A 13,293-nucleotide genomic window follows, 5' to 3' on the forward strand; every position below is an offset into this window, starting at 1 on the left:
CCTCATCTCTCGCCACGTGGTGTTTGACGAGTCCGTCTTCCCTTACTCCACCACCACCCCACCTTCTTCCACCTCCGACCCTGATCTCTCCTCCCTGTTTCCCACTGACCCGGTGGACCAGCCACCGCTACCGTTCTGTCCTGCAGGTACTGCTCCACCGTGGTTCTCCTCGGGCTCGACGTCCACCGGTACTGTCCCTGACCCTGCGCCCAGCACGGGTTCGACGGTGCCGGCCTCTGGTGCTGCTTCTTCCCCTTCGCCCTGCGCGGGACCGGTGGCACCGCCCGCAGCACCTGCTGTCCGGTTTGCGCAGCCCGTCCGCGTCTACCAGCGCCGGGCGCGGCCGGCTCCACTGGACCTGCAGCCGGCCCCGCCACCGCCGTCGCCGCCTCAGTCATCGCCGGTGGACTCTTCTCCACCGGCGACGCCTACACCACCTCCACCGGCCCCGACTGCCCGTGTCGCGCCGACGGTGTACCATCCGCCTCTCCTACACCGACACCCGAGTCACGTTCACCCTATGGTGACGCGACTTGCGGCTGGTACCCTGCAGCCCCGGGCTCTTTCAGCGATGCCCGGCGCGCCGCAGTTTTCTCCTGTACCCTCCTCCGTCCGCGGCGCCCTGTCGGATCCTCACTGGCGCCGCGCGATGGAAGAGGAGTACGCGGCGCTCCTCGCCAACCAGACTTGGGATCTGGTGCCCCGTCCGCCTGGCTCCAACGTCGTCACCGGCAAGTGGATCTGGACTCACAAGCGGCGGGCTGATGGTACTCTTGAGCGGTACAAGGCTCGCTGGGTTCTCCGGGGTTTCACTCAGCGCCCTGGTGTCGACTACGACGAGACGTTCAGTCCGGTGGTCAAGCCAGCTACTGTCCGGACTGTTCTCTCACTGGCTCTCTCCCGCTCCTGGCCCGTGCATCAGCTCGACGTCAAGAACGCCTTCCTGCACGGCACTCTGACTGAGACTGTTTACTGCAGCCAGCCAGCGGGGTTTGTTGACTCTTCTCGGCCTGATATGGTTTGCCGGCTCAACAAGTCACTTTATGGCCTCAAGCAGGCCCCTCGAGCTTGGTATTCGAGGTTTGCTGCCTACCTCCTGACGCTGGGCTTTGTGGAGGCCAAGTCCGATACTTCGCTGTTCATTTATCACCATGGAGCTGAGACTGCTTATCTACTGCTCTATGTTGATGACATTGTCCTCACTGCCTCCAGTCCGTCCCTCCTACGGCGGATCATCACCTCGCTTCAGCAGGAGTTCGCTATGAAGGATCTGGGTGTGCTCCATCATTTTCTTGGGGTCACTGTTGAGCCTCGTCAGGCCGGCCTCTTTCTTCACCAGCGGCAGTATACTCTTGATATCCTGGAGCGAGCTGGGATGACTGACTGCAAGCCCTGCTCCACTCCAGTTGATACTCAGGCCAAGTTGTCAGAGGCCGCCGGCACTCCTGTGACAGATGCTACTGCATACCGGAGTCTGGCTGGGGCCCTTCAGTATCTCACCTTCACCAGGCCAGATATCACTTATGCAGTTCAGCAGATTTGCCTTCACATGCATGATCCCCGAGAGCCCCATCTCACTGCTCTGAAGCGCTTACTCCGTTACCTCCGGGGCACTGTGGACTACGGCCTCCTTCTTCACCGGTCTCCCTCCACTGAGCTTGTTGTCTACACCGACGCTGACTGGGCCGGGTGTCCGGACACTAGGCGCTCTACCTCCGGCTACGCCGTCTTTTTGGGCGGCAACCTGGTGTCCTGGTCGTCCAAGCGTCAGCCGGTGGTCTCCCGCTCCAGTGCCGAGGCGGAGTACCGCGCTGTCGCTAACGGCGTGGCTGAGGCATCCTGGCTTCGGCAGCTCCTTGTCGAGCTCCACACTCCTTCTTCCCGGAGCACTCTTGTCTACTGCGACAACGTCAGTGCGGTGTACCTCTCCACCAACCCTGTTCAGCACCAGCGGACCAAGCATGTGGAGATTGACCTTCACTTCGTCCGGGATCGGGTCGCCATCGGCGATGTTCGGGTCCTCCACGTCCCGACCACCTCTCAGTTTGCTGACATCTTCACCAAGGGCCTCTCGTCACCCGCCTTCACCGAGTTTCGCTCCAGCCTCAACATCACCTGTGGCTAGTTGCGTCTTGGGGGGGCTTGTGTGTGTGCCTTTCTTTTCATGTCCAGTCTGCAACTCCGCTGCGTCGGTAGTTCAGACTGCGGGGGAGTGTTGGTGTACTATGTGTATTAGGGCCCAATAGGCCCATGTAAGACATCTTCATAGCTACCCTCTAGGGTTAGCCCATAATCTATCTATTACCTTATAGTAGAAACAAAGGAGTCCCGCAATGACAGCATCTGTCCTGCGGATATCCAATTGCACCTGAATATGTCTGGCCCTCTTCACGTTGGCCAGCTCCCAATTGACATGGGGTCCTCGTGCCTCTTCCCGGGTATACACCGCTCAGTATGGCTACAACGTGTAGTGTCCAATCCGAACACCGAAAGCACACGATGGCTGGTTGCGGTGTACCAAACACTTGGCCCCATTAGAACCTGATCCAAAATGAAAGCACGTACCGAGCTCATGGCCTTGTCCCCTGCCAATCATCCCACTGACTGAGAGACTTGCTCTTTCCTTCATCTATATATTCATGGTCAAGCGGACTCCAAACACCATCATCTGCAGCTTCACAAAAAAAGCATTGCAAACCCAAACCACAGCTATCCAGCTTCCAGAAAGACAGAAGAAAGAAAGTAATCATGATCAGCACCAAGAGGATTGCTCAGATGGCCAAGAAGTGGCAGAGGATGGCAGTGTTGGGGAGAAAGCGGCTCTCTTGGAGGATGGTGAAGGAAAGCGATGGGTGTTGCAACTCTGTGGCGGGCAAGGGCCACTGCGTGATGTACACTTCCGATGGGAGGCGGTTTGAGGTACCACTTGCGTACCTTGGCACACCGGTCTTTGCAGAGCTCCTACGGATGTCCCAGGAGGAGTTCGGCTTCATGAGCGATGGGCGGATCACACTTCCTTGTGATGCCATGGTCATGGAGTACGCCATGTGCCTCCTCAGGAGAGGCTCCTCTGCAGAGGTAGAGAAGGCATTCCTGAGTACCATGGCAGTGTCATGCCACTATGCAAGCTGTATGGCACCATCTGTTGGCGTTAGCCATCAGGTTATTGTTTGAAGCTCCTAAACGGATGTAAATAGTTCAGTATAGGTTGTAGGAAAGAAAATTGCTCTGCGGAGTCTTTTGATCCTTCAAGCAATCAAGGAAGATGCAAAGTAGTATGTTAGAGCTCTTCAAGCAATTAAGGAAGATGCAAAGTACTAGTATGTTAGAGCCATTATTATTGTTCTCTGTAAATATGCTTCATTGCATTGATAGATGATTAATTAAATACCAGGACTTACATGACGAGGCAATAAGTATCTTGTGCAAAATCTTACAACTTCAGATCCAAAAGCTTACTGCATGTGGCACGGTGCAACAGCAGCCATTCCCATTCCAGACGAACAAAACCATGACATCGCCCGCGTAAAATCATAATCAGACGAGGGAGTCAAGCCTTGAAGTGCATGATGTTTAATCAAACATGAAACTGTGGAACCCAAACCAGCAAAAGTGATAGCCTAAGCGCAAGGCTTACTGCTTTGCAGATTTATTTTGCTCAGTAAGTCATGTCCTTTATCCAAGTGAACTCTGAATACTGTGGCAACAAATACAGTCTTGCATGGCAATTTACATTACTGCAGTGAAAGTAGGGCGAGCAGCCTGGATAGATGCATAACCAGGCTCTGAACTTTCCAGCAAACACTGGCCACGGTGTATGCAAAATTTCATTGTAGGCTGATTGGAGCATGCACACAGATACAGCGAAATTGGTTGTCACATGGCATGCTAGAAATCATGCAGATCGTCAGTGGAGATTGAGTTATGGAGCTGTCCACCAAGTTCCATGATTTGCAGCAATCAAAGCACTGCTCACCAACACCTAGCGTGCAACTCCAACAGTAAGTACAGCAATGAAGTGAACACTGCATCTGTTCAGCTCATGACTCTTGGACCATCCTGCCATGTCCCAAGTGATACATTGATGATGGTTTTCAGCTAATCTCAATCATGTCGGTGTTTCTTTCAGGGCCAAAAAAAAAGAGCCCAGTCCCAAATCATTTGTTTTGAGCAAGCTCAACCAGTTTATCTCCAAATCATTTGATACAGGACACTGGACCACATGCAAAACCTCCACAAAATGCTGGACCCAGTATGCTTGCACTATCATTTCTGCTGACAAAATCGAGCGCCTGGATGTGCTGCCTGTGCCAGGGAGCTTTCCCAGGCCACGATCAGAAGCAAATAAGCCCTATATCCTTCAATCAGAAAATGCAAAGGCAATAACTTGTTGGCATATGTTCAGAGTGAAGGAAAGTAGTTTTATTAACACAGTAGTCGTGCTGTAAATATATATTAGTACTAAGAATTTTTGGGGCACGCACCTATTCCGATTTGGAGTTGTCACGGAGCTGACGAGCTGCCCTGCCGCGCCGCACACTGGGAAACTCCGACTAAAGTAGCGCGGGGGCCTCGACGGCGCTGGCCGGCTTCCACGACGCCGCCGCGGTGGCGGAAGGCGTCTCCGTCCGCAACGAGCGGCAGCCGCGGATAAACCCACCGCAGGCCCAACGGTACGTCTAAATACGCGCGGGTCCCACCCACCCAGAGAAAGACCTAAAACCGGTCTGGGCCTTTCTTCAATCTGGGCCGTGAGTGCGGTTAAATTGGGCTCTAGTTGGATCGCGATTGGTTCTTCTCTCTCTTGCCCGCGCCGCCGCCGAAATTCCACCGCCGGCCGCCCACGTCACAGGACTACAGGAGCCCACCGGCCGATTCTGATGTGCCTTCAGCTGCATCTCGCAGAAAGCTTGAGGTCATGGCTTCTTCTTCTTTCTACTTTTCTACCATGTCGTTCATGCAACGAGACGAGTTCAGAAAAGGACATGTATGAAACGAAGAATCCTTTGTTCAATTTCCTGTAATTCCATAATCTAACATCCGTCTAAACCCAAGAACCTACTACCCATCAGCAGCTGATTAATGATAGCTATACACAAACAGCTGGTTGGTGCATGATCCCCATCGATGGCGCCATGCCGCTGACAGTGTGGTGGCAAGGCCTGACGATGGAGCTCAAGAACACCCTCAGAACCTCTTCAGAGGCCTCTCTTCTAAGCAAACACATGACGTACTCCATCACCGCAGCGTCACAGGGCAGCGAGATCCTGCCATCGTCGCCGGCGAACCCGAACTCCTCCTGCGCCATGCTCAGGAGCTCGCCGAAGACCGCCGTGCCGAGGTACGCCAGCGGGACCTCGAACCGCCTCCCGTCGGAGGAGTACACGACGCAGTGGCCCTTGCCAGCCACCGACGACGTCGATGCGCCCCACGAGCCTTCGTCTTCTTTCCGTGGCGTCGACGTGAGCCGCTTCCTCGCCAGAGCAGCCATTCTCTGCCACTTCTTTGCCATCTGAACGAGTCTCTTGGCACTGACCATGGTTGCTCCTCCTGCTTTTTTGGCTGAAAATTCAGAGAACTTCGGTTTGTATCAGGTGGTGTTCAGCGACTAGAGATGCCTTGCTGATGGACTGATGAGGTGTTGGGTGCTAAGCTGATGGATTTATAGGTCAGGCAACGGGAAGACGATTCACAGACAGCCAAGAGACAATGCCATGAGCTCGGAACATGCAGTGTTGCAAGGAGAAGCAGTGTGTTTGTCTGTGACTTTGATTTGATTTTCTCTGGGGCCATCTGTTTGGCACTTGTTGGAGCCACTAGTAGAAGCATTTGGATCGCTAGGATATCACAATGTGCTGCCATACTGCCATGTCTCGTGGGTCATGAGGACCACATGCATATTGGGTCCAACTTGTCAGTACCAGCTCTATCAGTGATTGTGTGACGAGATACCGATTGTTATCTGTGATTTGTATGCCCTATCTTAAGAAATCTGGAAGAACTGTGCCCACAGCAAATTATTTCTCCGCAACCGGATTTAAGTCTATTCAACGGCCCACCCAAACAAGTTGCTCGACAGCTCCATATCGCCTCTTCAGTTTGCGGTCAGGTGGATCAGTAGCACATCATGTGAACTCCATTTCGTCGGTCCTTGTAGTTCCCTTTGAAGGACCTACAAGGTAGCAACTCAGGCAACTACCCAGTTTTATTTGCATTCTTGAAGCCATAATGTCCAACCGAACCATTCCATCCATGCTTCCTTGTCTTCATTTCCGATGTGCGGTGCCTTGGTTTAGGCCTGAAGAAAGCAGCTCTGAAATGGACTTGAACTGATGCATCTGATGGCACAACTGATAGCTGAACGAGCTTGGCCCTCAGCCCCTCACACTTCATGTCGGCTCCAACTAGCATGGGGTCCTCGTGCCACTTCCCCGCGACACCACTCGGCATGGCTGCACCTGCATCGGCGGTGTCCAATCCAAGCACTGAAAGCGCACCATGGCCGGCACCGGCAGTGGCCACATACTCGGCCCCCATCAGAATCACATCCAAATCGTACTCGCAGACGCGTATTCCGACATCGCACTCACCGTGATCATGGCCTTGTCCCTTGCTCAACCATCCCACCCGTGTAGTTGTCTGAGCTATATAATAACAGTCGGGTAGCCTCCGAAGTCCGAACACCATCACAAACAAAGCATTTCGAACTAAACTCAGAGCTCGCCAGTTTCCTGACAAAGAAGAAAGAACCAACCATGGTCAGCGCCAAGAGGATCGCTCAGCTGGCCAAGAAGTGGCAGAGGATGGCAGCACTTGGAAGGAAGCGCCTCACCTGGGGCGCCGCAGCAAAGGAAGCCGATGAGTGCTGCACCTCTGTGGCGAGCAAGGGCCACTGCGCGGTGTACACCTCTGACGGGGCTCGGTTTGAGGTGCCATTGGCGTGCCTCGGAACAGCAGTCTTCGCGGAGCTCCTGCGGATGTCAAGGGAGGAGTTTGGCTTTGGGAGCGAAGATGGCAGGATCACGTTGCCCTGCGATGCCAAGGTCATGGAGTACGCCATGTGCTTGCTCAGGAGGGGCGCCTCTGCGGAGGTGGAGAAGGCGTTCTTGAGCACCATGGCGATGTCGTGCCACTATGCAAATCATGTAGCGCCCTATGTGACAGCTTGCTGTTAATTGCAGCTTTGTAGTGATTGTATAGTAGTTCAGCAGTGTAGGTAGTAAGACAGAGAGAAGTGTTTGTTATTCAGTGCCTTCTGATCCTGCAATCGATCGAGGAAGGTGATGGCTAAGCAAGTTCTTGGTTCAGAGCGAGCTCTTCACCAAACACTTCACCAAACACTTAAAAGAAAGCACGCACTAATGGAAAATAAGACTCTATAAGGGCTTGTATTTCTCCAAAATATGAACTCTTGTACAGTAAGGATGCCTCCCCTTTTATAAAAGGGAGGCCAACCGACTTTTACATACCGAATTTACCCTCATACAACTAGTACATTCTAGGAATATGCTGTACATTTCAGTAAAGAAAGAATAACGAGTCACGCGTTACACACCGCCTGGGTCACGTTCGCAAACGCCGCCTGAACATGACCCCTTTCTTCCGCACCTTCACTCGGATGACCCTTGAACGCGCCTTGGATCCTTGACTGCGAACGTGCCCAGGACCTTCGCACCCTCTCCTTGGAATTGCCTTGCACCTTCGCTCCGCCTGATTGACTCCGCACAGACAACGAATGCTCCGGATCTTCGCCAATGACCCGACGAAGTTGAGCGGCAAATGAATGACGTTAGGGATGAACGAGGGTGAAATTCAATCCGGTAGGCTCTGCGGCGATTCCATTCCCAAATAATGTCGAGCTGAGGGTGATGATCAAAAACCTTGATCCAGATCCCCAGCACAAGTTAGCGCCAGTGTTCATTCATTGTACAGATCCTTTTCTGCACAATTAAATGACTGCTCACCATTGGGCAACATGTTTCTTCAGCACAATTTTCTGAATCCAGACCTGAAAGGTGACTGCCACTCCATGATCCAGCTGAACCAAAACGTGCCATCATGCCTCTTGCATTTTCAATTGGCAACTTGCTGCAATATTTAGAGTTTCGGTATCAGTTTGATTTGCATAATGCCAAGTGTACTTCCAATCCATGTTTCTGAACAAACATTGACCAGTTCTATCTAAAGAACAAACCTCATGAAGACCACAAGGAAATTGGGTCCAACGTGTCAGGACCATTCTGCCTGAGATTGTGCAGTGAGTTATCAATTGTAATGGTCATTAGGAAATCCAATTTAAAAGTATGAACTGGGTCCTCAGATTGTTCATGCACATTGCAATTGTATCTGATAATCTGAATGACCGGATTAAACATTTTCAGCAGTCCATACTACTTGCTCGACAGCATCATATCACTTCTTCATTTGGCAGTCTGGATCACTGGCATCTCATGTGAACTCCATTTCGTTGCTTCTTACATGGACCTACAAGATTGCAACTAGGCATCTAGCTGACAATATGATAGGCATGTTCTTGGACCAGAGCTCAGAATATGTAGTGCTGAGCATTGTGTAGTTTTGATTAGATCTCTTTGGGGACATCTGTCCGGCACTTGTTGGAGCCACTAGTCACAATGCTTGGGCCACTAGGATATCACAATGTGCAGCCATACTGCCGTGCATCATGGATCATGAGGACCACATGTTATATCAGGTCTAGTTTGTCAGAAGCAGTTCTTCCAGCGATCATGCAACGAAAAGAACCCATTGTTATTTGCTATTTGCAGTTCCTATCTTAAGATATCTGAAAGCTTTTCTGCCCACAGCACATTTTTCTGACCGGAAGGATTAAGCCTATACAACGGCCCAGACAACTTGCTCGACAGCTTCATAACACTTCTTCAATTTGCGGTCTGCAGCTGGATCACTAGCACTTCATGTGAGCTCCATTTCGCAGCTGCTTCTTGCAGTTCCCTACATTCCAGTTTTCTTTATTATTATTGTTCTTGATGCATGGTATTGCCATAATTCCATCTGATCGAAAACTTCAGCACATGCTTCCCAGTCCTCATTTTTAGGTGGGCAGCACCTTGTTTTCAGTCTGAATGAAATCAGGAGAACGTCTCATTACCCAGCTCTGAATAGACCCAAGCTGGTGTATCTGACGGCACAACCGCTAGCTGCACAAGCCTGGCCCTCACTTCACGTTGGCCCCCCAACTAATATGGGGTCCTTGCATCGCTTCCCCATGACAACTGCATGCATGGTGTCCAAATCCAAGCACCGAAAGCACATCGTGTCTTCCAACATCGCACTGACCGTGCTCGTGGCCTTGTCCCTTGCCCAACCATTCTGCTCGAGCAGTCGAGTGAACTATATATCCACGGTCAGGTGGCCTCTGAACACCATCACTTGCAGCTTCACAAACAAAACACAGCAAACTGAAGCCACAGCTCTCCAGCTTCCATCCAGAAAGGAGGAAACAAGTCAACAATTAACCATGATCAGCACCAAGAGGATTGCTCAGCTGGCCAAGAAGTGGCAGAGGATGGCAGCGCTTGGGAGGAAGCAACTCACCTGGCGGGCAGCAGCAATGGAAGCCGACGAGTGCTGCACCTCTGTGGCGAGCAAGGGCCACTGCGTGGTGTACACCACTGATGGGGTGCGGTTCGAGGTGCCATTGGCGTGCCTCAGCACAGCAGTCTTTGCAGAGCTCCTGCGGATGTCACAGGAGGAGTTCGGCTTTGGGGGTGATGATGGCAAGATCACTCTGTCCTGCGACGCTGCGGTCATGGATTACGCCATGTGTTTGCTCAGGAAGGGCGCCTCTGCAGAGGTGGAGAAGGCGTTCCTCAGCACCATGGCGATGTCGTGCCACTATGCAAACCATGTGGTTCCGTATGTGGCAGTTTGCTGTTAGTTGCAGTTGTATGAGTGTATGTTAGTAGTAGTCCATCAGTGTAGGTAGTATGACAAAAAGGTGTTATTCAGAGCCCCTTTTTCCGGCAAAGAGGTCAAGGAAGGTGGCGACTTAGCAAGTTAATGCAATGTTCTTGTTCATTGTACAAATCCTTTGTTGCACAGTTCCCTTTTTCTTGCATTTCCAATTGGCAGCTTGCTGCGATCTTCAGAGTTTTGCTATCAGTTTGGTTTACAGAACGTCAAGTGTTACTCCTCAAGTCCTCCCAATCCATGTTTCGTGGTCAGCATTGACCGGTTCATCTAAGAAACATATCTCCTGAGGTCAAATACAAATCGGGTCCAACCTGTCAAGGACCATTCTGCCTGGTATCGTGTAGTGAGATATCAATTGTAAAGGTAATTATAGTGTCCTATTTAAAAATATGATATGGGTCCTCAGATTGAGACATATAGCCTGAAAGTTGTTCATGCCCATGCCAATCTGTATCTGAACGACCAAATTAAACATTTTAAGCGGTCCAAACTACTTGCTCAACAACTTCACATCACTTCTTCAATTGGTGGTCTGTTGGTTCACTGGCATCTCATGTGAACTCCATTTCATGGCTTCTTCTTAATGGACCTACAACATTGCAACTTTGCAGCTAGCTGATAACCATAGGCATGTTCATGGACCAGCCCTCCATATCACAGAAGCCCACAGTTTGGGTGCATGTTCATATCTATCATGAGGTACTCATCATATAACCATTGTTAGTCTTCAATTGAGGTAACTTGATCCTGTAGAGAGACTGGTGTCTGCACTCTACAGTAAGTGGTATATCACTGGAATTCAAAGCGCACCTTGACGTGTGATTTGTGATACTAAACATGAGATCGGACCTCCTGAAATAAAACCAGACTGATGCACGATGCATCATTCAGTTCAGAGCTGAGAACCAGATCTAAGACAAATACTCAAGAAACAGACCCCAAATCATTCAGAATGGTTGGTTTTGAGCTTATCTTCAAGTCAGTGGGTATAGGACACTGAAACAGAAGGAGGACCTCCATAAAAGATGGACCCAGTATTCTGGCACTATGTCCCTGCCCAATTCAGCAGCCCGTACTGTAGTGTGTATCTGATGCCCAATCACTAGTCCACTATCTTTTCCTTCATGGGGAACCAAGTAATGGCCCAGCAAAATCAAATCTGAATCTCCATGTTTGCTGCCAGCAACGTATGTACCAAGGTCATGGCCTTGTCCCCTGACAGCTCTGTAGTGATTCCTTGCCAGCATTCAAGCTATACAGTGCCATCTGCGGTGCTGCATCAGCAGTTTGCAGCTCCTGAAGGCATATAGGATTCTACAACAATTAGTCTAATACACTTTGTGCTCTTGTATGTGTAGTACTCTTGACATAATTAGAAAGAAGGAAATTGTACAGTCTCTTAATCTTAATGAACTGATAGGTTCCCCAAATCTTTGAAAATTTTGTGATGTGTTGCATGTCAGCAATGAATCAGAGCCTGCCAAACCAACACCTACAGGAAAAATCAGCTCTTAATTTTGTGCTGCTTTTCATTTAGAATATATATATGAAACTTGCAGACAGGAACGGCACATAAATGTATACATAACTGTGAACTACTGAACTGTCACATATTTGCATACAGGACAGGAGAAAAGTTTGTTTTCAATATGTATGCTTCAAAGAGGCAATGAATGACCTCTTGGCATATACTACTTAAGGAGAAGGAAAATTAAAAATTTTGAGTTTTAACTAAAACGAATGGTTATGGTGTAAAAAAGTTTTTAGAGTGTAAATTAAATATTTCAAAATCAAGCTGAGATGACTGTGAATAAGTAGTACTGCAAACCCTGATGCCAATTTTGCAAGCATGAGCTGAGAAGTTATCTGAACTCCGAACTAGTACGACACCTACACTCACAGGCACAGCAATAGAACAATGATTCAAAGAACCATGTATTCTTCAAAGCTAGTTGAAGGCCCACAGGAAATTGAAGAAAGATGCAGAGAAATGGATACCATATGAGATGCTGCTGGACAAGCAGACCACAAATAGAAATGAGGTGTGACACCATCCAGCCAACTCCTATGAACCAATCAAGGCTCCTCATGGACTAATGGAATATAGCAGACAACTCACTGTGAAATACTAAATGGTTCATACACACACAAATCCAATGGGAATAAATGTCATCTTATAACTGAGTAACTGAGAGCAGTCGCATATTAGCACACACATACAACGATGATGAAAATAAGATGTACATTATATCCTTCAAATAGAAAACAAAAAGCTGATACGATTCATAAGCTTGGGATCCTACAATGTTGCAAATGTTCTGAGCAGCTCAGGACTTGTCCAAACTCCAAACCACTCTAGCCACGTACACAATCCACAGGAAATTCATAAGCTTGGTGGTCCTACAATTCCGCAAATGGCTCACAACTTGCCGAAGGTCCACAAGAAATGGAAATTGCAGGAAGACATAAATAAATGGGTGATCACGAACTGCAGACTGCATGCAGTTAGACAAGCAGAATACCAATCCAAACTGAGATATAGCAACGTCCAGCCAGGCAGCCAGCTGCTATGAACAAATGAAGGCACTGATGCATTTACAACGAGTTACAGAGGGGCTCGTGCACGCGCAAATCTGAGCAAGTAAACCTGAGCATACTGTATGATTGGGGGGCAACCAGAACGGGCACGGCACGGCACGGTGAGGAAGACGGCGTACCACTTGGAGGCGCTGAGGAGAGGCGGAGCAGGACCGCGGCAACCGCGCCGCCGGCCAGCCGCCGCAGCGCGCGCGCCAGCGACTTGGACTCGCCCGCGGCCATCATCATCGCCGCCATCGCGCTTCGCCCCTGGGCCCGGGACTCGCCGCCGACGCCGAGGCGGGGTGGGGGAGTGCGGGGCCGACGCCATCGCGCTTCGCCGCCGACGCCTTTGCCGGCCGCAGGGCGCGCGGGCCGCCCACGCCAGCGAGCCGTCCCTGGACGACGCGTCCTTCACCTCCCCGTGTGGGAACGGCGCCTCGCAGTTGTGGGCTACCCTGGGTGGCTACGCCGAGGACATCGCCGGGCGGATCTTCCTCAGAAAAGGCGGCGGAACTTTTACGAAAACCCCTAAAATGGATCGCGATCCAATTATTTGCATATAATCCCCAAAATCCGATTATTTTCATATAACCCCTAAAATGGATCGACGACTCATAATCACGATCCAAATTTTTGCATAAAACCCCCTGCTTCGGTCTTCCTCCCCCGCTTGCTTCTGTTCATCTTTGGCGCCGTTCCTGAACCACGATAGCGGAGGCGACGCGACGATGATGTTCCAGCACGACTGGTTTCCCAACT

General features: G+C 50.5%; 4 protein-coding genes across 4 annotated transcripts; 3 read left to right on the plus strand and 1 right to left on the minus strand.

Moving 5' to 3' along the window:
* The first annotated feature begins 2,677 nt into the window (after positions 1-2,677).
* Positions 2,678-3,405, plus strand: LOC101770775 (auxin-responsive protein SAUR36). The gene has a single exon (XM_004957488.3). It carries the CDS (start codon positions 2,749-2,751, stop codon positions 3,172-3,174), a length of 426 nt encoding a protein of 141 aa, XP_004957545.1. The 5' UTR covers positions 2,678-2,748; the 3' UTR covers positions 3,175-3,405.
* Positions 3,406-4,440: 1,035 nt separating this feature from the next.
* Positions 4,441-6,494, minus strand: LOC101770364 (auxin-responsive protein SAUR36). Its single transcript, XM_004957487.2, has one exon. The coding sequence runs from the start codon at positions 5,537-5,539 to the stop codon at positions 5,090-5,092; it is 450 nt and encodes a 149-aa protein (XP_004957544.1). The 5' UTR covers positions 5,540-6,494; the 3' UTR covers positions 4,441-5,089.
* Positions 6,495-6,642: 148 nt separating this feature from the next.
* Positions 6,643-7,533, plus strand: LOC101769957 (auxin-responsive protein SAUR36). The gene has a single exon (XM_012844093.2). It carries the CDS (start codon positions 6,756-6,758, stop codon positions 7,173-7,175), a length of 420 nt encoding a protein of 139 aa, XP_012699547.1. The 5' UTR covers positions 6,643-6,755; the 3' UTR covers positions 7,176-7,533.
* Positions 7,534-8,802: 1,269 nt separating this feature from the next.
* On the plus strand, positions 8,803-10,414 carry LOC101769550 (auxin-responsive protein SAUR36-like). Its single transcript, XM_012844092.2, has one exon. The coding sequence runs from the start codon at positions 9,224-9,226 to the stop codon at positions 9,917-9,919; it is 696 nt and encodes a 231-aa protein (XP_012699546.1). The 5' UTR covers positions 8,803-9,223; the 3' UTR covers positions 9,920-10,414.
* Positions 10,415-13,293: the final 2,879 nt, after the last annotated feature.

The sequence above is a fragment of the Setaria italica genome, chromosome II (assembly GCF_000263155.2).
Source record: "Setaria italica strain Yugu1 chromosome II, Setaria_italica_v2.0, whole genome shotgun sequence".
NCBI classification, from domain to species: Eukaryota; Viridiplantae; Streptophyta; class Magnoliopsida; order Poales; family Poaceae; genus Setaria; species Setaria italica.

Excerpts from the sequence above, each read along its gene's own strand:
- LOC101770775 (XM_004957488.3), top strand. The coding sequence starts at position 2,749 with ATGATCAGCACCAAGAGGATTGCTCAGATGGCCAAGAAGTGGCAGAGG.
- LOC101770364 (XM_004957487.2), bottom strand. The coding sequence starts at position 5,539 with ATGGTCAGTGCCAAGAGACTCGTTCAGATGGCAAAGAAGTGGCAGAGA.
- LOC101769957 (XM_012844093.2), top strand. The coding sequence starts at position 6,756 with ATGGTCAGCGCCAAGAGGATCGCTCAGCTGGCCAAGAAGTGGCAGAGG.
- LOC101769550 (XM_012844092.2), top strand. The coding sequence starts at position 9,224 with ATGGGGTCCTTGCATCGCTTCCCCATGACAACTGCATGCATGGTGTCC.